Source organism: Argiope bruennichi, chromosome 1 (genome assembly GCF_947563725.1).
Source record: "Argiope bruennichi chromosome 1, qqArgBrue1.1, whole genome shotgun sequence".
Lineage (NCBI taxonomy): Eukaryota > Metazoa > Arthropoda > Arachnida > Araneae > Araneidae > Argiope > Argiope bruennichi.
In genome coordinates, this window is record NC_079151.1 from 124610269 (window position 1) to 124636446 (window position 26178).

Below are 26178 nucleotides of genomic sequence, written 5' to 3' on the forward strand. Positions count from 1 at the left end.
AAAGTGACCAAACTATTCCTGTCTCACATAATGATGATATAACAAAAATAAATGATATGAAATGGCCATGCTCCTTAACGTCTGTCTAGGGTTCTCTCATATTACGGATATTACGAAGAGAAATTAATAAAGGTAATAAAAAGAAGACGAGGAGGTCGGTCTGCTCGACATATACCTGAGACACTCACATAATGCTGACATCAAGTAGACGGAACAAAGTGACCAAACTATTCCTGTCTCACATAATGATGATATAACAAAGATAAATGATATGAAATGGCCATGCTCCTCAACGTCTGTCTAGGGTTCTCTCATATTACGGATATTACGAAGACAAATTAATAAATGTAATAAAAAGAAGACGAGGAGGTCGGTATGCTTGACATATACCTAAGACACTCACATAATTCTCACATCAAGTAGACGAAACAAAGTGACCAAACTATTGGAGGTCTGTGCAGGTCTTCACATAATAATGACATAATAAAAACAAAGGAAATCAAACGAAACGACTCTTCGATATCTGTCTAGGACACTCACATAATTTTCAAATTAATAAATGAAATAAAATGAAAACAAATCGTCCAAGCTTTTCGGCATATACCTAAGACACTCACATAATACTGGCATAAAGTAGATCGTTTTAACTACTGGCATCAAGTATATAAAACGAAGTGACCCAGCAGCTCCTGTCTAGGAAATTTGCATAATGGAGATATCACAAAGACAAATGAAATGAAACGGCTGTGTTCCTCGACATCGGTCTAGGGCGCTCATATTATATGAGTAACACGAAGACAAATGAATAAATGAAACGAAATGGCCAAATTGTTAGGCATATACTTAAAACACTCTCATGATGCTGACGTTATGAAGATAAATAAAATAAAAGGTTTGCGTTTTTTTCGTAGGTTCAGCCGACGTCGTGCGGTGGCCCAGCAAATGGTGACCAACCCTTTCAACGTGTTCGGACAACCGGTCAGCATCCGCCTCTACGTCCTGGTGACTTCGATGCTGCCCCTCAGAGCTTACGTCCACTCCCAAGGCATTGTCTACCACCGTTACAACGAGAGCAAGAACTTCAAGAAGGTATGATAATCAATTCAGTGGTTAAAATCATTTACTGCATAGCTTTTGTTGGTATATCATGTTTAATCATATAAGGCACTTAATTATCTTGTCTTTCTAAACAACAAAATTCAACATACAATCCAAAAGAGATTGTCGGAAACATAACAGCAAGCCAAAATAGCAATGGAAAATATAACAATGTCAAATGAACGAGATATATAGCACTACTCGCCAACGTTGTATTTAGTTTTCAACGTTTGACATTTAAATCCCCGACTGCGTATATAGAACACATTAACAAGGCATTCAATCATTGCCGAAATAACTACAAAATATCATATTTTCGAAATGGTCCGCCAATTTATGCTTTAAAGCGATCGTGTATATGATAAATACTTAATCTGGTCTTAATTTTGGCATGGTAATATGTTTCCATTGGCTCTTACAGGAGATCTAAACTCCAATTTCTTTACTTGGGTATGGTAAACATTCCTTCGTACACAGATTTGTGGGTAATAATTAAAATGAATTTTTAAGAATTGATTAATTAACAAATTTTAAGAAGTCTAGAAACACAAATAAAAATATATTTCCTACATATTCTACTTATTTAATATTTGCACTCCAAAAACCTTTTGCTACAGCTTTTTCACCATTTATCAATCAAAGAGGTAAATAATTAATGTAAAGCTGAATGTGTGTATGTATTACGCAAATGTAAAAAATCCTGAAGATTTTTCAGACCATAGTAATAACATCAGTTCCAGAAATGTAGGATTCCAGGTTCGATTTGACGGAAGAATAGCCTTATTATCTGGTACACGTTAAACATCTCGAAGTCAAATGTCTCCCCAAAATATCAAGAGAAAGTTTCGAGGAAACTTTCTAGTTCAGGCGTTGTCCTCGTGACTTGATTACAATTCGAAATTACGAGGTTCATATTTTAAAATAGATTTAATGTGACTAGGAGACGCAACCTAAACATAGCTAAATTAATGTAAATGACGCTCATTATTAATTTGCCGTCTTTGTTTTTTGTGTATGTCCCATCTATCTCATTCAGTTGGCGTTTCCTATCATACATTCATAAGATATTCTCTCTTGTTTTGTGCTTATTACTTCCTCTAGCAATTCGTACAATAAGTTTGTAATAACTCTAGGATGTTCTTATATTTTATATGTCTAATTTTGTGAAATAAAATTGGATATAATTTTGCTCCAAATCAGAGACTTTCAAGAATTTAAACAATTTGACCTACTTTTTAGAGAACAAATATTAAGTGAATCACTTACACTTTCAAACATTGTGACCTACTTCAGAAAACGAATCTATAGCAACCCACTTCCTCCTTGGCGCCTGGAGGATTTTTTTTTCTTTTCTTTTTTGAGACAAATAATATACATGTTTTCTGAGAAAGATTTTATAGGTCAAAGAGGATTTTTGTGTAGAAAAAAAGTATTTATAATTCTATATATTTTACAAAAATATATTTCTAATGCATTACTTGATGAATAGTCATATCACTGACTCTTCGAACCGCTCGAAGGCATACGGATAAAGAATATTGAATGGCCGAACCACCGTAACATCAACACTGGAGGGAACTGTGTTTGAATCCTAAGGGCCATCACCGGCCACGGTACAACCTTTCCCGAAGGAAGTACTCCCGTCATTAAGGGGAGGTGCCGGATCCTTCACCTATTTATGTACCCACTAGGGTGGCGAGATCCAACCACCATGCCGGAAGCATTTCATCCTCATCTCGAGGTGCCCCCGGGGGGTTTACTTGATGAATATTATAAGCCCACATCAAATTTTTGCAAATTGTATGAATATGCTTCTGCATTCCATATTTTTGCCATAATCCTTTAAAAATTGACTCACAACTCACCGATAGATTTCATCTATAGCGTTTTTCTTCTGTACTTCTGTTCTGAGGTATTTTAGCATTAATAACATTTTATGCAATTATTTTTTTTTCGTTAAAAAATATTGCAAACAGCTTAAATGAAATTTCTATTAAAGCATCATCGCTAAAACAAATAAACATTTGGAATAAAAATTAATAATTCCATCTAATTTGCTTTTTAGAAATATTTATTAAAAACATTATTTTATCAAATATGCTACGTCAAAATATTAGCGATATAATTAAAGCGCTGCCGATATACGAAAATATTTAATTTAAATAAGCTTCTATTACGGATGATTTTTTTCATTGTTTCATTCATATAAAAAAAGCTGGCAAAAAAAGTCTTAACTCAGTTACTCCAACAAAAATAAATAATAATCATTTGGAAAATATTAATAATTTCATCTGATTGATTTTTCAGAAATATTTGTTAAAATCATAGTTCTATTCCATCAAATATCCTACATCAAAATATTAGCAAATTTAATTAAAGCTTCTTTGAAATACGGAAATGTATAATTCAAAAATAGGTTATTAAGAATTTTATTCCATTGTTTCACTCACATAAAAAAAAACTGGCAAAAAAATCTTAACTCAGTTAATATTTCCAACAAAAAAAGAATCTGCCGATAAAAATGAGAAAAGAAATCGAAAATTTTAACGAGACGGCCTCTCGATGTTGAGTATCAAACCTAAGTAAGCTCATTAGAGCTCCAGATCACAAGAGCTTTACTCGCAGTCTGCCAGGTTCATTATATTTGCTGCCGTTCCATGTTATTTCTCAAAGAGTAATATCAAGCTCTTGTTTTTGTGTGTAAAATAAGCTTTCTCTTACATGCCTTGATTCTGAAGTGTAATTTCCTGTTATTAAAAGAATAGCAAATTGGTATGTTACTGTAAACGACTGGAACAGCTTTTGCTTAAGAATTTCCGAAACAAATTGGAGGTGGCAGAAAAGGGATTTATTTTCGATTTTACAAGAAATAATAGAATTTTTTTTTATATATAAATATAGCTCAGTTCTAAACTTTGTATCAACTGTTCAATTACTGTTTCAACTATGCGAGTTGTCTGTAATTAAAGGTGTTTCCATTAATTAATATTAACTAAACACTTCTCACAAGCACATTCACTTCTTTAAAAATGAATTTAAAGGAATTCGAAACTTTTAGTTCGAATGATAATGATTTGGGCTTGATTCGTCTACTGTTATATTATTTTAAATTTTTTATTCATAGTTATGTAGTAACTACAACTTATTGCAAAAAATATATTTAATACTATACATGAATGTGATTGTATTAAAATGATCGACTAAAACAATCAAAAGTATTTGGTAACATATTTAAAAGAAAGTTTCAAAATTATCGATTTATTGAAGATGGAATATCATTCTGAGAGTCACTAAAAATATCATCAAACTACTTTTTTTTTCTTTTATCTATAGGAAATCATAAAACTTCATGGAATTCTATGACTTTGCATTTAAAATTTTCATTTCATTTCCTTAAGTTTTACCAAAATAAGAATTAGCTCTGGGAAAAGTTTCCTGAAAATGCCTGTAGCAAATTTAGGATAACATCAAACTTTTAGAGTCATCAAGTTTTTAAAATTTCTATTGATTTAAAAAGAAATATCACTCATGACGATCATTTTGAGAACCTTTAAAAAATATCATGCCACAACAATTTTTAATGCCGCCATTTTGTTTTTATGTTCATCATCCAATCATATAACTTAACAGTATTCAATGTCTTTATATTTAAGACCTTGAATCCATTCCCATGTGTTTCTTTTCAAGCAATAAACAATTTAGAAAAGCATTTTCTGAGAATACCAATCAATTTTCTGGATCGAAATCTTTCTAAGAAGGGATTTCTATTTTTCCAGATCCCCGGCAGGACTTGGCCTCTATCCCAGTTCTGGCAATACGTCTCAAAGAATTACGGATTCGATGCCGTCACTTCAGCTATACATCACGTCCACCAGACGATAGTGCATTTGCTCTTGCTGGCGGAACTGTCCATGATGGCCAACCCCTCAGACGATATAGTTGCTGGACTTGGCAATAGCAGGCGATTCAAGTAAGTGATTTTCTTTTGCGTCTGCGACTTCCTGCCATTTTAATCACAATGGAACACGGGAACCATGAAATGAAATGGATCGTTCTTTGTTGGAAAAGGATAGGGAGAGAGTTTTCTTTGATGTTCTTGTTCCAGATTCGTCCGAACGAATATTAATTTAAATGCCACTGTCGTATAAAAGGTCAACTTTCGGTTTGGATTTTTTAGAGTTGCAGAAAATAGTTGTTTTAAAGATTCAAAGAAATTTATTCTATAAATTATTTTGTTAAAAGTAACTGCTGAATGGTTTGATGTTGTTTTCATATAGGTTGCATCTGGGATCATGAAAAAACTTCAAAATATTTTATAGATACATTAAAATAAGCATATTTTGACAATTCATGGGTATAAGGTCCTTCTGAGTGATAAATTCTTGACAAATATGGGAAGAAAATATATATATTGCTTAAAATTTGATTTATGGTTGTTGATTAGCTGCGTAGGAACTGAGTCAGTTTGACTCACATACCAAAATGAGATTTTATAAAAAAAATTATTTTAATCTAATTTAAAATAATCATGTATTGGTACATCATTTGTTGATCCTATTATTGTTTGGTTTGACACAACCAAACCGCAATAAATATCTCAAGTAGGTCATTAATTGGAGAATGAACAAACCAAAACCGAATTTTAACACTACACTTTCCGGAAGAAAATCATGAAACCCCATGGTTTTCAATGATTTTGCATTTAAGATTTTGAGCATTTCACGTGCTTTAGACAATAACATCTTGGTGTGCTTTAGACAACAACAAAAACATGTGTTTCAAAAGCCTCACAAATAAAATATCTTAAATGTAAAACTGTTGTACGTGTACCTTTAAAGTTAAAATTTTTTAATATGTATAATTTCTCAAATTTAAGTTTCAAAACTACATTTTTTGTGAAAATTCGCATCCTGGAAGTAAAAAAAAGACACACTATTTTACTATTTTGTATAGAAAAGTAATGCCCTTCATATGTTCCACACTAGCTGCCTTTGGAGACCAACATGTTAATAGAAAGATTGATATTTTTGAACTTCAAATGAATAATATTATTTCAGTAGTCTTGAAAAGTAAGTTTTGAATGGTGATGAATCAGTGCCTTGTATAGAAATAGTTCCAACTAGCACAAAATTATTTACGATATTGTTCAATTATGAATTATGTATTATGAAATACCAGCCACCATTTATGATCAGTTTATTCACTGGTAATAGTGACAGAGCTTAATATTTTATTTAAATATCTTATGCATAATTTGATATTCGAAGTTTCCTTAATATTGTAATTTTAAACTTCAAATTATAATGAATATTGAAGCCATATTTTTATAATAACTTTGTTCTTATTCTGTTCATTTTGTATATGAACATCCCTGGTGGCATAAAACCCCATGGTGTAACTGACAGCTTTATTTAACATTTAATTGAAGGTTTCCAGCACCAATTTAACGCTTTTACTCCTCATACAAATATACTATCCAATGCATCCACTTTAGACAGAAAAAAAAGTGCTAAACAAATTTTTCAAAAATAACAGCCATAGTCATTTTGCTTAAGGGACTTTTTCCAAATGTATTTAATATCATAGAGGGTCACAAAAAAATGTATGAAATAAAAAAAATAAAATGCCTAATGATATTATGAAAGAATATGAAAAATAGCTAAATCTTAAATCTCAACAATGGGTAAAAATCGCAGGATATTAAATATTTCTGTTAACAATGGAAGCAGTATGAATTTCATTGCAACAATGCAAAGTACTGTTGCAAAAATTATGTATATTTTTTAAATTCATATCAAGGGAAGAATTGAATTAATGATTAAAATGGTGATTGGTACTTGAAGCAAGAGTATTCAACTGATAATGCATTTGTCCTCTCATATGAATCACCCGTTCTTCACATGTGATTTTTTGCTTTTTTGGAGGCCGCAGTGACCTGGTGGTAAGGTCTCGGCTTCGGAAACGGAGGGTTTCAGGTTCGACATCTGATTACACCGAACCGTCGTGTAAGCAAGGTCTGGGGTACGCTAAACATCCGGATCAAACGTCCCCCCGCTGGTGTGGCGTGGGATGGAGAGGGGGGGTGCTAGTTCCGTTGCCGTCCTCGTCATCTGACCGTGATTCAAAATTTTGAGGTCCGTCTCAAAATAGCCCTAGCGTTACTTTAAAAAACGGGACATTGATATAACTAACTAAACTTTGCCTTTTTTTAACCATCATTTAGCAAGATTAACACTAACCATATAAATGCAAATTAACTGATAAATTTTGGTCCTCCGAACAAAATAAGCTATTCGAACATTGTTTTCATACTGTGATATTGTTTTTATGCTTTAAATGAAAGTTTATTGCTACTTGATGACTTCTTTGGTGTCAAATTCGGGGTCGCATTTACCTATGGAAACTTGGATTTTGATTTCATCTAGTAATATATTATTAAATTTTGAAAACGTTATTGTTCTTTTTAATTACTACTAATATTTCTTTAATTATTGAAATATGTGATATGATCAATTTCATAATATACAATTGTGCTCTTTGCTGTGCTGCGAATGTCAGTAAATAACAATTATTGATCGGCCTAGAACAAATTTTGCCTGGAACACATCTGCCTAGATCTAGAATAAGTTTTGGTTTCAGAATCCAAGTAACACACATTTGCATCACACTTAAAAACATTTTTTCTTACAGTTTTATCAAAAATAATTTTGTCCACAAATATTTTGTGAATATTTTTGATTTTATCAGCATGATGATCCAATTGTTTATCGCAGTTCAGAATGCTTAAAATCTATTTTTTGTTGTGATAGTTTACATGTTAAAATTATCAAAAAAAATATCAAAAAGTAAAATAAATTCCTATAATAATATTTTTGTAATATCGCCTGTAAATGCAAATTTTTTTTCTCAATGCCATTTAATTTAAATTTCGAGAAACATCATTCTAAGTTGTGCATTCCCCCTGTCAGGGTACATTTAATAATTCTCTTTAACAGTCTGCCATATAAAAGACTAACAAACACAAACATATCCACTTTTATTATTAATAGAGATTCCTTTTCGATTACATTTGACTTCAAGAATCCATTTTCTTCGCCAAATCAAGCAGTCAAAACAATTTGAGAGTATCATTTTCTTTTCTTACTGAAAACTATTCATTATTTCCAAAAACCGTCTGCAGAAACGATTACTTTTCATAGATAGATAAAAAAAACTAAGTAAAATGATTGCACAAAGAAAATAAAAGTTCCGTTTGCATTTCAATTGAAAAGATGTCTATCTCTAAATTCTTATTGTCATTTATTCAAACAAATAAAAAATGGCGGAACTTTTGCTAAGAACTGAAACGAAAATTTTTCTTCTTTTACTTTTTTTTGTCTTTATTGATCTCGATTGCCCTGACATGACTTTTCCAGAAACGGTAATTTGATTTTTCCAACCATTCCGTGGGTTTTCTTTGAAAAAGCAATTCATTTAAATCATTTTTAGATAGCTTTAATCTTGTTTGTGATCGATACGCAATTACGGCAAAAACTCACAAATCCCTTTCATTTTTTTTTTGTCTTTTAATTTAGGAGCAACTGCGAAAGAAAGTAATTTGTATTTAATCACGGAATATTCCGCCATTAATAAAAAATAAACAAGAACTAAAGGCTCACTGCTTTATTATTCAAGGGTTTTTTTCGTACATATGTGTGCCTACATACTATTATTCCCTTAATAAGCAAAATTAAGCTTAAAGGATCACAGTAGTTAATTAAAGAATTATTTTTCATTTCGTATTTTCCTGAAATGAAGCAGTTCATTTCTGTTTTTTAATGGGAAATTGATACCCAACAGTGGCATAATGGATACAGATATGGAATGTTTGAATAGCCTGAATCGGAAGAATAAGAATATAAGTCTATTATTTATATTATCCTTTTAACTATAATCTTTCAGAAATTAGTTAGTTGATCTGCTTTTTTGCCATGAATTAGCTGATGTGCTGTTAGCTTGTAGTGTGGTGGGTGATGACATTAAAAATTGTCAGTTTGCCAGAAGCTATTTGAAAGATTTAAAGTGTTTGGATTTCTTTTGTTGCGAAATGAGATTTTGGAGGAATAATGGGAATTTTGAAGAGATTTTTTTTAAGTGGTGACCTGTTCCTTGTTTAACATGATGATAGATGTATGGGAAGACGAGGAGGAAGGTCAGAGATTAACGATTTTGTAGCTGGGGGCAGACCACCTTGAAGAGGATATCAGTTTGATGAATTGACCGGTGTTATGGACGGGTTATGCTAAAGACAGCAATCGGTCACAGCAAATCCTGCCGATACTGCTCGTTCAGTGGTGGCGGGGTGGTCGGCTGTACACAAGAAGAAGTGGTGGTGAGTGAGGTGCTAGTTGTTGAAGATTTCCAGAATTTTCCTCCAAGCAGTGCACAAACAAGTCTCAGTTTCCCCTGTAAGTTCCCCAAATTGGGAACCTAAATATTTTACATATATTTTAAGACAATATTTTCATTGTTCCAGTTACTGAGTTTTACACACATGCACATTGTAGCAATATTAAATGTTTTGTGTGCAATTAATATTGCTATAATTGAGAGCTAATTATTAACAATAGTTTTACATGGTGTTGTAATGCTGAACTGTCAGACTTAGATAGCAGTTCGTAAGCATCAAGAAGAATGAAATTTGCAAAAGAGCATGATGTCTTTAACCACGTCCGGAGGGTGAAAGTTGCGAAAACCGAATGCAGGCTCAGAGTACAGAAGGTATTTTCAACATACATAATGCACACAGGTAGGCAATGGTTATTTCCCATGCCTGTGTATTGTTACTTTTTCTTTTTGCCACACCATCATTTCGCCCTCAATTTGGAATCTCTGGGATTTCCTATCAGTTGTCTGTGCACTATGTAAATCTCAACAAAAGTTTAGAGTCAATGTGGGCAAGAATCCTTGATTATTATCTCTTAGCGCCGTTCTTGCTGCCCGAGCACTTCGATGGAACAATTTACTTCGTTTTCTACAACACGTCCTCCCGGAAATATAAATGGTTCGTGTATGATAGTACGCACATTTTTTCCCGCAAAGGGCGCAATCTCAATGTTGCATACTCTAATTAGTAGACTGGATGCGCGGACCGGTTGCTTTGCTTCAACATTTTCCTGATCTCAATCCATGCAATTTTTTTCCTATGGGATTACCTTAAATTATTAGTTTATGCGATACATATGAACACAATGTAGGATCGCTGCAGCAGACGTCACAAGCATATCTGGTATCTTGAACTCGTCCGGATATCGATTTTCACGTTGTTATGGACTGTGCAATCAGCGTTCACCGCTTCCTTACAGCTCTTCCAATAATTAATCAAATAAATATTTTTGTAATTATTATTGTACCTTTTGGACCTTACATCGAAATTGCATGAATTTTATTTATTTATTTTTTTTTCTCGATTTTCAACCTCACATTGTATTTTGCGATACTATGTTTCATTGCAATTTTTATTTCTTTTGATGTATATTAACAAGACTTAAAATATGTCTATCTAATGTTAGAATACCCTGTATAAAACTTATAAAAATAATTTGGAAATCAAATCAACGAATGATTTTAAAAATAGAATGGAATAGAGTGAAGACTTCTTTTTTAATTTTAATAAAACAAAAAATTTACAATAATATTTTTTATTCTATAAAACAGTAATATAAAATTCGTTATGTACAGAATACAACAAATTCGGATTTCGCATCCTATAATAATACGGACTAAAAACATAGAAATATTTTTAACTTCGCCGAGCTTCACAGATGGCGCTAGATGATTATATTATAGATATAAATATTTTTATCACCCATCATATAGATAATGAGTGATAAAAGAAAAACTTCAAAGATATTATTTATAAATATGGCATTACACATTTAAAATGGACAAGTACTTCTATTATGAAATCGTTTTTTTTTTCACTTTATCCTTTTTATAGCTACGTCATTTATATCTAAAGTATGACAAAATCTTCTATCATACGTTTTCATAAGATTCTACTTAATATTTTTGAGCAACTTTGTTCTCAGGCTTTAATGTTCCGCCAATATTTGTATATAAATAAAACTAAATTAGTATTTTACGATTCATAAATTCATTCCTTATGAATAATTCATAAGGAATGAATCGTATAAAATCTAATCTAAATTGATATCCTTTCTTTTTTTAACTAGCTGTAAATAATGATCAGTTGTTCACCGGGATCAATGACTGCTAACAATTTTCAATATATATACAGCAAATGCAGCAATGAAAACAGAAAAATTTTTGAGAAACTTGATCAGCTTGGTAACTTAAAACATTTTTAAAGTCCAAATTTTGATAGGTATATAACTCAAATTATTTTATAGGGTTACGCAGTTTTGTTTATTGTCCTATGTACTTTTCTAATTTTTTTGTCTATATCTTTATACTTCCAATTGTATCATAGGGAAGAAGTAGTGGTTCAAAGAAGACATACTATAAAAAAAAAATTCACCATTTCTGGATTCTGAAATGACATCTCAATTGTAAATTCAACAAGATTTCAAAAAAGATTAATGCATGCTTTTTATTAAAACCTTCTTAACATGGAAAGTGATGTCAAATTTTTATATCTTGATGATCAACAATAAAAAAAAAGTTAGTATTAAATACTAGCACCAACAACGTAAGCAATTTGTTTTATTTAAATAACGAAATATATTATTGTAAAATGCTCTCAAAATATGTTTTTAAAATTTATAGCAAAAAAAATTGGAATCATTGAAACGATAGCTTTTTGAATTTTAAGATGATATAATTATCATTTTCGAAACTTGTATAAAAAAAAGGGCAAAAATTCGCTTCATTTTTAATTGAAATTCCAATCAAAATTTCAAAAATATATTGCACCGAGGGACACATTTTTACCATCCAAAATATATATGTGCCGAGTCTGATTGCTTTAAATCAAATAATTTCATTTAGTGAACTTTACTATACACATACTCATGCATCCATCTTTATTATTTACAGAAATCATCAATCCACCAAGAGTTTTAAATTCTTTCAAAAAAGAATAAAAAAATTCTAATTTGCTTAACTTCCACAAACAAACGAATCTCTTAACATCCAAAGATTCCCAAATAAAATTTCCTCCTAACTAAACGTTAAATTTGTAATGAAAAGAAAAATATCCTTTCTTTATCTTTGCTCTTGTAAAACGGAAACGGGGAATCCACCTTCAAATACCTTTCTGCCAGATACGATGTGGTGGAAAAGAACATCCCACCCCCTAAAGCACCCCCCTTCTCTCTGTTTGGAGTTCGTTGCAAGCCTTGTTTGACTTCGTAATTAACTGAAAACCCCAGGAACGTTGCCCAACTCGTTGTAGCTGATGATGCGGTTGATAGGGATGGAGACAGGCACGGTTCCAGTGTTCGCGCCCAACTGTCGCCAGCCCCAGTCCGGCCGGTGGTGTATGCCACGGCAATGGCTTGGCGAAGATCGCCTCTATCGATTCGCTGGGTTTTATGGAAAGAATTGGCGGGAATACGTTGTACGTGATATGGATTTTAGTAGTTGGCTTTGCACAAGCGGGCCGAGTTCAATCAAGCAGAATGGTAGCTACTGTCTTGTAGTTGGGGATAGGATTAATTACATTTACAAATGAGGGTCACTACAATCAAAGCTTTTTTTTATTTATTCATGAGCCATAAATTTGCATTCACTGGCGCAAATAAATAAAGAAACGATCATTTTTGCTCTAAAAACGAAGTATTTTATGTATTTGGTTGATAAAAGCAGAGATCTATATTTCAAAGACGTTCTATATTATAATATATCATGCAAATTAGGAGAAAAAAATTATAAACTGCAAAATTTTATATGTAGGAGAAATGTCTATATAAAAAATAATGCTAAATAATTTTTATTTTATAAATGAGGGCAATCAAATCCCCCAGTAATTTATGTATTCGATTGATTAAGAGCAGAATTCAAAAGGAAAAAAATCCTATCTTAATGTATAATTCAAAACAACTCATAAAAATGCACAGAAAGTGGAAGAAAAATTAAAAGGAATGACGGTGAAAACTTTTTTATGATATGAAAATTTGTATCTAATAAATAGAAAGAGTATCTACACAAGTAAAAAGGTCAGTCATTTTTACTTTAAAAATGATGACATTCTAATCAGCTAGGAATTAAGCTCAGAGCATGGCACAAGTCTGATTTTATATCTGTACCGTAACATATCATTCTAATGAAGGACGGAAGAGAGAAGGTTTTATTTATCAGGCACAAAATGGCGTCCGCACATGCCTAAAATGTGCACAATAAATGAATACATAAATTAAAAAAGAATAGCAGCTTTTACTCAAAAATCAATTACATTCTGGTGACTGAGTAATTTAAGTCTTTGATTAGTAAAGAGTAAAGGCAGTGCACAAATTTATTTTCCTCATATAGATCATAACAAATTGTACAAATCAAAGAAAAAAATAGCCAAAATTGTATTTATAAACTATTATTTTATTCTATATGTCCAAGAAATGTCTATACAAATAAAAAATGGGCAGCAAATTTTATTCTGAAATCGATAATGCTTTAAATTATCGTGGAATTTATGTCTTTGATTAATACGGAGCAGAGCATTGTACAAATATATTTTACCATCTATGCTATAACAAACAATATAAATAAAAGGCAAAATAGCCAACATTTTATTTATAAAGTGCACGGTCTTATTCTCAGTATACAGAAGAAATATTTACACAAATAAAAAATATGGAAAGTAATTTTTATTTTGAAATTGATAATGCTCTAAACTATTGAGGAGTTTATGTATGTTCAATAAGGAGCAAAACAATACCCAACTCTGCTTTTGCGGCATTATATTCTATACAAATGAAGGGCAAAATAGTCAAAATGTTATTTATAAATTGCAAGGTCGTATTCTCAATATACAGAAGAAATATTTACTAAAATAAAAAATGGAAAGTAATTTTTATTTTGAAATTGATAATGCTCTAAACTATTGAGGAGTTTATGTATGTTCAATAAGGAGCAAAACAATACCCAACTCTGCTTTTGCGGCATTATATTCTATACAAATGAAGGGCAAAATAGTCAAAATGTTATTTATAAATTGCAAGGTCGTATTCTCAATATACAGAAGAAATATTTACTAAAATAAAAAATGGAAAGTAATTTTTATTTTGAAATTGATAATGCTCTAAACTATTGAGGAGTTTATGTATGTTCAATAAGGAGCAAAACAATACCCAACTCTGCTTTTGCGGCATTATATTCTATACAAATGAAGGGCAAAATAGTCAAAATGTTATTTATAAATTGCAAGGTCGTATTCTCAATATACAGAAGAAATATTTACTCAAATAAAAAATGGAAAGTAATTTTTATTTTGAAATTGATAATGCTCTAAACTATTGAGGAGTTTATGTATGTTCAATAAGGAGCAAAACAATATTCAACTCTGCTTTTGCGGCATTATATTCTATACAAATGAAGGGCAAAATAGTCAAAATGTTATTTATAAATTGCAAGGTCGTATTCTCAATATACAGAAGAAATATTTACTCAAATAAAAAATGTAAAGTAATTTTTATTTTGAAATTGATAATGCTCTAAACTATTGAGGAGTTTATGTATGTTCAATAAGGAGCAAAACAATACCCAACTCTGCTTTTGCGGCATTATATTCTATACAAATGAAGGGCAAAATAGTCAAAATGTTATTTATAAATTGCAAGGTCGTATTCTCAATATACAGAAGAAATATTTACTAAAATAAAAAATGGAAAGTAATTTTTATTTTGAAATTGATAATGCTCTAAACTATTGAGGAGTTTATGTATGTTCAATAAGGAGCAAAACAATACCCAACTCTGCTTTTGCGGCATTATATTCTATACAAATGAAGGGCAAAATAGTCAAAATGTTATTTATAAATTGCAAGGTCGTATTCTCAATATACAGAAGAAATATTTACTCAAATAAAAAATGGAAAGTAATTTTTATTTTGAAATTGATAATGCTCTAAACTATTGAGGAGTTTATGTATGTTCAATAAGGAGCAAAACAATACCCAACTCTGCTTTTGTGGCATTATATTCTATACAAATGAAGGGCAAAATAGTCAAAATGTTATTTATAAATTGCAAGGTCATATTTTATATATAGAAGAAATGTTTAAATAAATAAATAAAATGAGCAATAATATTAATTATGAAAGGTATGATATTCTAAACCATCGAACAGTTTACATATTTCATTGGTGAAGAGAAGAGCATTGTGTCGGTTTGTATTTTAATGGAGTATTTAAAAAATAAAATTGTTCTCTTACTGTAAGTCATTTTTTTTCAAAAGCAGAAACGAATTATTGTGAGAGAATTTTGTTTGAAAAAAGTTTCAGCTCTGCTGTAAATATTTATGTTAAAAAAATATTTTATAGATACAGAAAATTTCCAGTTAATTCCACAGAGCTGAATGTATAATTGCAAACCATGAATAATTACAAAAAATTACCGAAGAAAGGCACAAGTAATGATGAAAGTTTTTTAATATTTTTTTCTTCCCTGCAATCGGAAGCCGTAAATAAACTGTAGATTTCTGTATTTACAAATTTGCAGATTTTTTTAATAAATTTTTTAACTGTTTTTACTTTTTCCATATTAAAATATTTCTTTTTTTGTAATTAATACATTTTAGCAACATTTTGGAATTAGTTTCTACGAATATTCCGCCCGCAAATAATCAGAATATGCTGAAAGATATGAGAAGCAAACTGAAATATGCGAACAATCAAAATTAGAATTTCCAGAAGCATTTCTGACTTGCCTAACTTACTGATTGAAGCGTTTCTAACTTGGAATATAATGTCCAAACAGAAAACTATCTCTTATCTTAACTTTAAAACTGGCAATGATTGTAAAGAGCAAAGACTAGTTTGAATTTCATCATAATAATAAAAGCATCGTTTCAGATTTCAGATTATGTATCAAACTAAATTTTTAAAAATTATTACAAATTAATGAGAAATGAAATTTTTACGAAAATGATATTGGTACTGTAAAAGATATATTATTTTTAATACGATGTAAAAAAATAATTGTTGTGAGATATTATTTTCGTAAAATGTAATTAAAAAACAAAACAAAAAACTTGCTTAATTTTTAATTTGCTTATGATTAAATTTTTTTGTAATTAGAAAAGTTGATAATGATTTCTTTGAAGAACACGTGTGCTTAATTTCATCAGTATCGAACTAGAATTGTAGATTTGTGCAAAAGGCTCACAAACATTCATTTTAACATAGAGAGATATGGCACTTTATCAAACATCAAACTAAGTTAACCCTTTCTAGGGCCGTGGGAAGTATGCTTCCCACCAAATTTATCAATCTTTGTATGAAATTATGTAGGTTGGCATAAGTTCTGACAAATTTTTTTAATAAAGCAGAAACTCAGATGCTTCATTTCTTTATCTCACACAAAATGATGCGTCTTGATTTGTTACTTAATTATTAATTAACCAAATTAATTAATTAATCAAATTAAATTTATCTAATAAGTTAAATGAATCTCTTTTTTCCTTATTCTAATTTCAAGCCTAAAAAATATTTTAATATAATATGACTAAAACAAAATGGCCCTTTAAAGGGTTAAATAGTAAAAAATTGTAAAATGATTATTCTAGTCAGAAGGCTATTGATTAAAAAAAATCTTTATTTGCGTAAAGATATACATGTTCAAAAGGATATATTATTTGCCTTGCCGTCAATCTATGAATAAAATAAATACCATCTACAGTTGTTACCTTGATAGGCAACGAATCAGATTATTGCATGAAAATTTTTTGTGTACTTTATATAAGTAGTTTGTAACCCGCCTCAAGCAAATTTTCAATACCACTGTCTGCTACATCTTTATTTAAAATATCTTTTTTCGTTCTAAATACTCTATTTCTTGTTACAATTCAGCAAAATCTATAATCAACGTAAATACTTCTGGAATAGTGGCCTTTATATAATTTTTAAAATTTTTGGTCTTTGCATTTGTATAGATTTTTTATCTGATTTGCTTTGAATACACAGCACACGGGGGAGATTGGATTTTCAAAGTCCACAGTTAATGCTTTATATATATATTGATACCAAGGTACTATTTTGCATGAAGAGTTTCAATCTAATATATGCTTGGCTTCAATTCATTTTTGTCAATACCTTCGAAAACCTTTACCCATTATTTCGAGAATTATTCAGTAGCTGAAATAACTAGGAGTTTTCTTGCTTCATTCAGGTACTCTCATTCATAGTGTTTCTTTAATAAAATATTTGATATAAAGCAAATATTTTTTCGATAGTTATTTCATTTACAAAATTTCGTCTCTAAATTTGGTCATAAATTTTAATTTTATTCACATGAGAAGGTGTTTATAGAAGGCTTGGCGATTGTATATAGGATAAGGGGGTGGGACGATCAATGTCTTTTTAAGGTTTTTTCATGAATATATGTGGTATTATTCACGTCAAAGATTGCAGTAAACTTCGGGCATAAGATATGATAGAAAAGATATTGGATATAATTTGTGGAAAATCCAGGTAGAAGACAACTTTTATTTTCTTTTGTTGTTGTGAATTTTTGACTTTGAGACCAATCCACTTGATTCTACTGTCATCAAACATTTAATTCATGCTGCTTCAGATTTATCCTCCTGAAGGATCCATATTTATCCTCATGCAGGATTTATATTTATTCCCCTGAGGGATCCATATTTATCCTTATGCAAGATTTATATTTATTCCCCTGAGGGATCCATATTTATCCTCATGCAGGATTTATATTTATTCATCTGCGGGATCCATATTTATCCTCTTGAAAGATTTATATTTATCCTCATGCAGGATTTATATTTATTCCCCTGCGGGATCCATATTTATCCTCCTGAAGGATCCATATTTATCCTCATGCAGGATATATATTTATTCCCCTGCGGGATCCATATTTATCCTCCTGAAGGATCCATATTTATCCTCATGCAGGATATATATTTATTCCCCTGCGGGATCCATATTTATCCTCCTGAAGGATCCATATTTATCCTCATGCAGGATTTATATTTATTCCCCTGCGGGATCCATATTTATCCTCCTGAAGGATCCATATTTATCCTCATGCAGGATTTATATTTATTCCCCTGCGGGATCCATATTTATCCTCCTGAAGGATCCATATTTATCCTCATGCAGGATTTATATTTATTCCCCTGCGGGATCCATATTTATCCTCCTGAAGGATCCATATTTATCCTCATGCAGGATTTATATTTATTCCCCTGCGGGATCCATATTTATTCCCCTGCGGGATCCATATTTATCCTCCTGAAGGATCCATATTTATCCTCATGCAGGATTTATATTTATTCCCCTGCGGGATCCATATTTATCCTCTTGAAGGATCCATATATGCCCTACAGAATCCATATTAGTCCTCCTGCGCAATTATTAATTCCAACATTAAATGGCGCTTCATTTTTTTACATTTATCACATGAGCATGAAATGATTTCTCACCTTTCGGAATTCGAAAAAGATAAATTTCTAATCTTTTGAATTTAGTTTAAAGTTAGATATTCAAAGAATATCCAATCTTTATGAACCTTAATTTAAAAAAAAAAAATCTTCAGCCAAGGTAGCTTACCCAAAGGATGTAAAATCATACTGAAGATACAAAGAAAGTTTTAAATATTAACTATATTCATATAGAGTGGAAGGATTTGGATAACTGAAATTTCGTGCACCGTTTGAGCATTCTAAAATATAGATTTTTATCAAATTTTAAACGAATTTGTCAAAGGTTTGGTCGTCTGCAAATCTGTACTGTCATGAGCATGAAAATGCAACAACCCAAAAGCTTGATCTTGAGACTCATTTGCAGTTCGAGGTCAAATTTTGTTTTCATTTGGTCAAAAAAAAGACACCAAAATAAATTTTCGATTTTTCTGGTATATAACTACATTTCAGCGATTAATCCGTTAAAAAAATCGCCAAAATTGTCGAGCTAGATTTATAAAAAAGATTCTCTCCATACATCGATCTTTCTTAACTATTGTTCGCCAATAGCATGCAGTTAATATGTGAATACCTATTTTTTTAATATTCTGGCGAACATAAATATCATGGGTGAAAATAAAAATCTGAACACTCGTGACATTCTCGGCCTTGCCCTAAGATACTGAAATGATATTGAAGTTCAGTATAATGATATGAAATTCATACAATACTTATTCATACTTGCCATATGATACTGAAGTTTAGGAATAACACCTTAAATAAATATGCGAGTAGGATTGGGAAAGGACACTCCTACTGTTTTTTTTTTCATGTGATGAAACTATTTACAGATGAAATAGCATTTATATGCATGCAAATTTTAAGCAGATATTACTAAATATTTGCGATATTTCTCAAGCATATAAAAATAAGTCATTTTAATTATCAAATAATCCGTAATAAATAATCCTGTAATAAATCGACTCCTTGAATCAGAAAAAAATATTTTAGGTGTTATGCCTGTCTGTGAATATGATAATTAAAAAATGAAATAAACCAGAAGATTGACATTTGGTATGTATATGCCAAAATTTACATATCAATCAAATATAATGGACGATATGTATCTAAGGGAAATCTGCCTGTTTAATTTTGCGCATATAAATAAGCGTTTTTATTAAGTTGAATAAAACTCACATATAATATCTGAGATAAAAAGTGTAGATAAATATCATATTTTGGTTCAAGTCTCAAAAGGAAACTTAAGAACTTAATGAACTAGATAAATAAAATATTCATGCTCTCTTGAATTTGTGGTGAATAGCTTATAAGCCAGTTAACAGCTACGCTACCTGGGCAATTGCTTTTGTATTGTGGTCATGTTACTGGACTGCGAACCATAAGGTCCCAGGTTCTATCCTCGCTCATAACAATTCGCCACATTGGTGATCTCGGTCGATGAACCTTCAACCTTCGTACCGCTGTTGTGGCGCCATCTACCCACAGTCACTACCACCCCGTCAGATTCACTTGACGCAGCAACACAAAAAGGCAGCAGCATTGCAAAGTCGTCAGACTCACTTGACGCAGCAACAGCATCAGCAACCACTCACCCACACACACTCGCCATAACGCTTGGCGCTACTCAAATGGGTACAGGCGCATTAGAATCAACAGCTAAATACATCACCACTCAACAGCCATATCGTTCGTCTCACCTCCGACTCACTGGAGGGAGAGTCTGTGGTGAATAGCTTATAAGCCAGTTAACAGCTACTCTACCCGAGCAATCGCTTTTGTATTGTGGTCATGTTACTGGACTGCGAACCACAAGGTCCCAGGTTCTATCCTCGCTCATAACAATTCGCCACAAATTCAATGAAATATTGCACACTTTTTGATCAATTAAAAGAGGTCCAAATGCATATACTAATCTGCTCATTGCACCTCAAAGTTACACACAAAATGTATTAAATATGTAAAATTGAAAAGAGAATACTCCCACTGTAACTGTAACTGATTTGCTGTCAGCGCTAGTTCCGGACTTTTTGTGGTATAATTAAACAAGAAGTGGAAGCAATTTTAACTTCTAGAAACAAATCCAAGGCATAACAATCGTTGTAATATAGAGAAAATTTGAAGGAAAAACAGTCTTCTATTAAAGTCCTAAGACAACTAAAAACACGTATTATATCACTTTCTAATAAATAGATCATTTCATTACTTTTACCAATTGTCATTTCGAACTGTCTATAAAAATTGTCTCACAAGAACTTTTTTCGAAAACACAAACAAGAAAATTCTGTTTTCATCTCTTAATATAATGCAATAATATAAGAAATAAGAAGAAATTTAATCAAAAGACTCGACTTCTACCAGTCCAAAAGCATGTCTACATCTAAGGCACCGAAATACCCATGACAAAATCACACCCACTCACTCCTCGTATAAAATCTCGCTGCTTTTCAAATGCCGCACACGTTCCAGTAGCCCTTTTCCGGGGAAATAAGATTTGCCAAAAATATGAAACATGAAACATTAATTCCTCCTGGGGCGAGCAATAATCTTAAACCAGAAGCTTTAGGGAAGAAAAAATAAGGTTTTTTGGGGAAAAAAGGGAAAAAAAACTTCTAGGTTCCAAGAAAACTTTTCCGAAATTAACTTTGCTGCGAGCTACTCTCGGAGTTTTTTTAGGCCCTAAAAAATACAAAAGCAAATAGCATTGTGCAAAGTAGGAAGCAGCACATGTATTAAATTATGAAAGTGGCACGCCAGTCAAATATTTGTTTCCCCTTTTCTTCGTGAAACTTTTCGGCAAGAAGCTCTGATAAAGCCTATTACGTAATGCTATCACAAGCTTCTCTGTTTTCAAAAGCAAATATTTTTCTTCTGATATTACTTTATTATAATCTATTGAAACTGCATTTGAGGGAAGATTTTATCACTAATTAGGAAGTAGGGTCAAGGGAAATAAATTTTTCACACTTTCGTTGAGACTGATTCAGTAATTTAATATTTATATTATCGTGTTATAAAATTCAGGACGAATTCTTCTTATCTTTTTGAATTATGACAGGATTTTTGTACAAATCCTTTTCAAAACCAGTCAGATTATTCTCCTTTCACCTTTCTTGTATACAGAGTTTTTCATAAAGAAGAATATGTTCTCTATTTGTTGTTTATCTATCGCAATAGATTGAGACACATGCAATACAACAATGTATAGAGGAAGGTTTGATTTTATGAATGTGGATGATCCCGATAAGGCCCTTCTTTCTTCATCTTTCTTGTATACAGAGTAATTCAAAAAGAATAACATGTTGTCTGCCTGTTGTATATCTATGGCAATAGATTGAGGCACATACAATACAACAATGTATACAGGAAGGTTTGATTTTATGAATATGGATGATCCCGATAAGGCCCTTCTTTCTTCATCTTTCTTGTATACAGAGTAATTCAAAAAGAATAACATGTTGTCTGCCTGTTGTATATCTATGGCAATAGATTGAGGCACATACAATACAACAATGTATACAGGAAGGTTTGATTTTATGAATATGGATGATCCCGATAAGGCCCTTCTTTCTTCATCTTTCTTGTATACAGAGTAATTCAAAAAGAATAACATGTTGTCTGCCTGTTGTATATCTATGGCAATAGATTGAGGCACATACAATACAACAATGTATACAGGAAGGTTTGATTTTATGAATATGGATGATCCCGATAAGGCCCTGCTTTCTTCGTCTTTCTTGTATACAGAGTAATTCAAAAAGAATAACATGTTGTCTGCCTGTTGTATATCTATGGCAATAGATTGAGGCACATACAATACAACAATGTATACAGGAAGGTTTGATTTTATGAATATGGATGATCCCGATAAGGCCCTTCTTTCTTCATCTTTCTTGTATACAGAGTAATTCAAAAAGAATAACATGTTGTCTGCCTGTTGTATATCTATGGCAATAGATTGAGGCACATACAATACAACAATGTATACAGGAAGGTTTGATTTTATGAATATGGATGATCCCGATAAGGCCCTTCTTTCTTCGTCTTTCTTGTATACAGAGTAATTCAAAAAGAATAACATGTTGTCTGCCTGTTGTATATCTATGGCAATAGATTGAGGCACATACAATACAACAATGTATAGAGGAAGGTTTGATTTTATGAATATGGATGATCCCGATAAGGCCCTTCTTTCTTCATCTTTCTTGTATACAGAGTAATTCAAAAAGAATAACATGTTGTCTGCCTGTTGTATATCTATGGCAATAGATTGAGGCACATACAATACAACAATGTATACAGGAAGGTTTGATTTTATGAATATGGATGATCCCGATAAGGCCCTTCTTTCTTCATCTTTCTTGTATACAGAGTAATTCAAAAAGAATAACATGTTGCCTGCCTGTTGTTTATCTATGGCAATAGATTGAGGCACATACAATACAACAATGTATACAGGAAGGTTTGATTTTATGAATGTGGATGATCCCGATAAGGCCCTTCTTTCTTCGTCTTTCTTGTATACAGAGTAATTCAAAAAGAATAACATGTTGTCTGCCTGTTGTATATCTATGGCAATAGATTGAGACACATACAATACAACAATGTATACAGGAAGGTTTGATTTTATGAATATGGATGATCCCGATAAGGCTCTTCTTTCTTCGTCTTTCTTGTATACAGAGTAATTCAAAAAGAATAACATGTTGTCTGCCTGTTGTTTATCTATGGCAATAGATTGAGGCACATACAATACAACAATGTATACAGGAAGGTTTGATTTTATGAATATGGATGATCCCGATAAGGCCCTTCTTTCTTCGTCTTTCTTGTATACAGAGTAATTCAAAAAGAATAACATGTTGTCTGCCTGTTGTATATCTATGGCAATAGATTGAGGCACATACAATACAACAATGTATACAGGAAGGTTTGATTTTATGAATATGGATGATCCCGATAAGGCCCTTCTTTCTTCGTCTTTCTTGTATACAGAGTAATTCAAAAAGAATAACATGTTGTCTGCCTGTTGTATATCTATGGCAATAGATTGAGGCACATACAATACAACAATGTATACAGGAAGGTTTGATTTTATGAATATGGATGATCCCGATAAGGCCCTGCTTTCTTCGTCTTTCTTGTATACAGAGTAATTCAAAAAGAATAACATGTTGTCTGCCTGTTGTATATCTATGGCAATAGATTGAGGCACATACAATACAACAATGTATACAGGAAGGTTTGATTTTATGAATATGGATGATCCCGATAAGGCCCTTCTTTCTTCATCTTTCTTGTATACAGAGTTATTCATAAAGAAGAATAAATTGTCTATCTGTTGTATATCTATGGCAATAGATTGAGGCACATACAATACAACATTAGATATCGGAAGATACTAAGTTTTATTTTATAAATATGGATAATCCTGGTAAGACCATTTTTTCTTCGACCTCCTTGGGTACAGAGTTATTTATAAAGAAGAATAAATTGTCTCTTTGTTCTATATCTATGGCAATAGATTGAGGCACATACAATACAACATTAGATATAGGAAGATTCAGAGTTTTATTTTATAAATATGGATAATCCCGATAAGACCATTCTTTCTTCTATACAGAGTTATTCATTAAGAATAACATGTTGTCTGCCTGTTGTATATCTATGGCAATAGATTGAGGCACATACAATACAACAATGTATACAGGAAGGTTTGATTTTATGAATATGGATGATCCCGATAAGGCCCTTCTTTCTTCGTCTTTCTTGTATACAGAGTAATTCAAAAAGAATAACATGTTGTCTGCCTGTTGTATATCTATGGCAATAGATTGAGGCACATACAATACAACAATGTATACAGGAAGGTTTGATTTTATGAATATGGATGATCCCGATAAGGCCCTTCTTTCTTCGTCTTTCTTGTATACAGAGTAATTCAAAAAGAATAACATGTTGTCTGCCTGTTGTATATCTATGGCAATAGATTGAGGCACATACAATACAACAATGTATACAGGAAGGTTTGATTTTATGAATATGGATGATCCCGATAAGGCCCTGCTTTCTTCGTCTTTCTTGTATACAGAGTAATTCAAAAAGAATAACATGTTGTCTGCCTGTTGTATATCTATGGCAATAGATTGAGGCACATACAATACAACAATGTATACAGGAAGGTTTGATTTTATGAATATGGATGATCCCGATAAGGCCCTTCTTTCTTCATCTTTCTTGTATACAGAGTTATTCATAAAGAAGAATAAATTGTCTATCTGTTGTATATCTATGGCAATAGATTGAGGCACATACAATACAACATTAGATATCGGAAGATACTAAGTTTTATTTTATAAATATGGATAATCCTGGTAAGACCATTTTTTCTTCGACCTCCTTGGGTACAGAGTTATTTATAAAGAAGAATAAATTGTCTCTTTGTTCTATATCTATGGCAATAGATTGAGGCACATACAATACAACATTAGATATAGGAAGATTCAGAGTTTTATTTTATAAATATGGATAATCCCGATAAGACCATTCTTTCTTCTATACAGAGTTATTCATAAAGAATAACATGTTGTCTGTCTGTTGTATATCTATGGCAATAGATTTAGACACATACAATACAACAATGTATACAGGAAGGTTTGAAGTTTTATTTTATAAATATAGATAATCCCGATGAGGCCATTCTTTCTTCGTCTTTCTATCATTCTACCACCCAGCATTGTAAGGTACCATTTAATTCTAGCTCGACAAAATTCCATGAACGGCACAAAAAAAAATATGGATGAAATTTCAGATATGGAGAAAGAAAGTCAAAGAATTAATCGAGAAATTTCAAATGGAGAATAAGTTGATCTTGTAGCATTGGACGACAGTGAAATCAGCGATAGTGAAGGTGCAGATAAGACTCTTTTAGCTTGTAAGAGATCAAACGAATTGTTAGAAAAGGTGCAAGGACTGTCTTCTGCTGCAATGGAGATCTGTTTACTGGGAAAAAAGAGATTATTTTAAGAAAGGAATCGGAAAAACTCTGCTCTCCTACAACGAAATTTTATATAATTGCATCAGCCATTGTCATTTATACCTACTTTCTTAGTTTTAAGTATACTGAAGATATTTTTTCTCTATAAAGTTCATTAAGCCGATATCGATTTTGCCGTTCGTGCTATGTAGTAATGACTAACTCTCTCTATCGTTCAGCAAAAGCCTGCTTTACGGTAAAGAAGATCGAAAGTAAATTTTGAACTGTTTCCCGTTGACCATTTTGGTTCAACTTTTGATATAGATAAACAATCGTGATGCCAATACGATGCCGAATTGCTTTATTATAATCATTTGTGCATTTAGCTTATCACATTCATATACATAGAAATAAGCAATTGACAGTTAATCCTTTCAGAGATTTTGGTCCAAGATTCGACTTATATATTTACAATGCCAGTGATTAAACCGATCATTTCATCTCACCAAAAT

The 26178-nt window shown here is 31.7% G+C and overlaps 1 protein-coding gene across 3 annotated transcripts in view; it reads left to right on the forward strand.

Annotated features, from left to right (window-relative positions):
* The window catches only part of LOC129987574 (cadherin-like and PC-esterase domain-containing protein 1), a 373319-nt gene that overhangs the window by 272752 nt on the left and 74389 nt on the right, over window positions 1-26178 (forward strand). For all 3 annotated transcript variants that reach the window (XM_056095568.1, XM_056095666.1, XM_056095622.1), the window contains 2 exons: window positions 912-1089; window positions 4875-5068. In XM_056095568.1, coding sequence (XP_055951543.1) covers window positions 912-1089; window positions 4875-5068 — 372 coding nt within the window. The remainder of the gene's footprint in view (window positions 1-911; window positions 1090-4874; window positions 5069-26178) is intronic.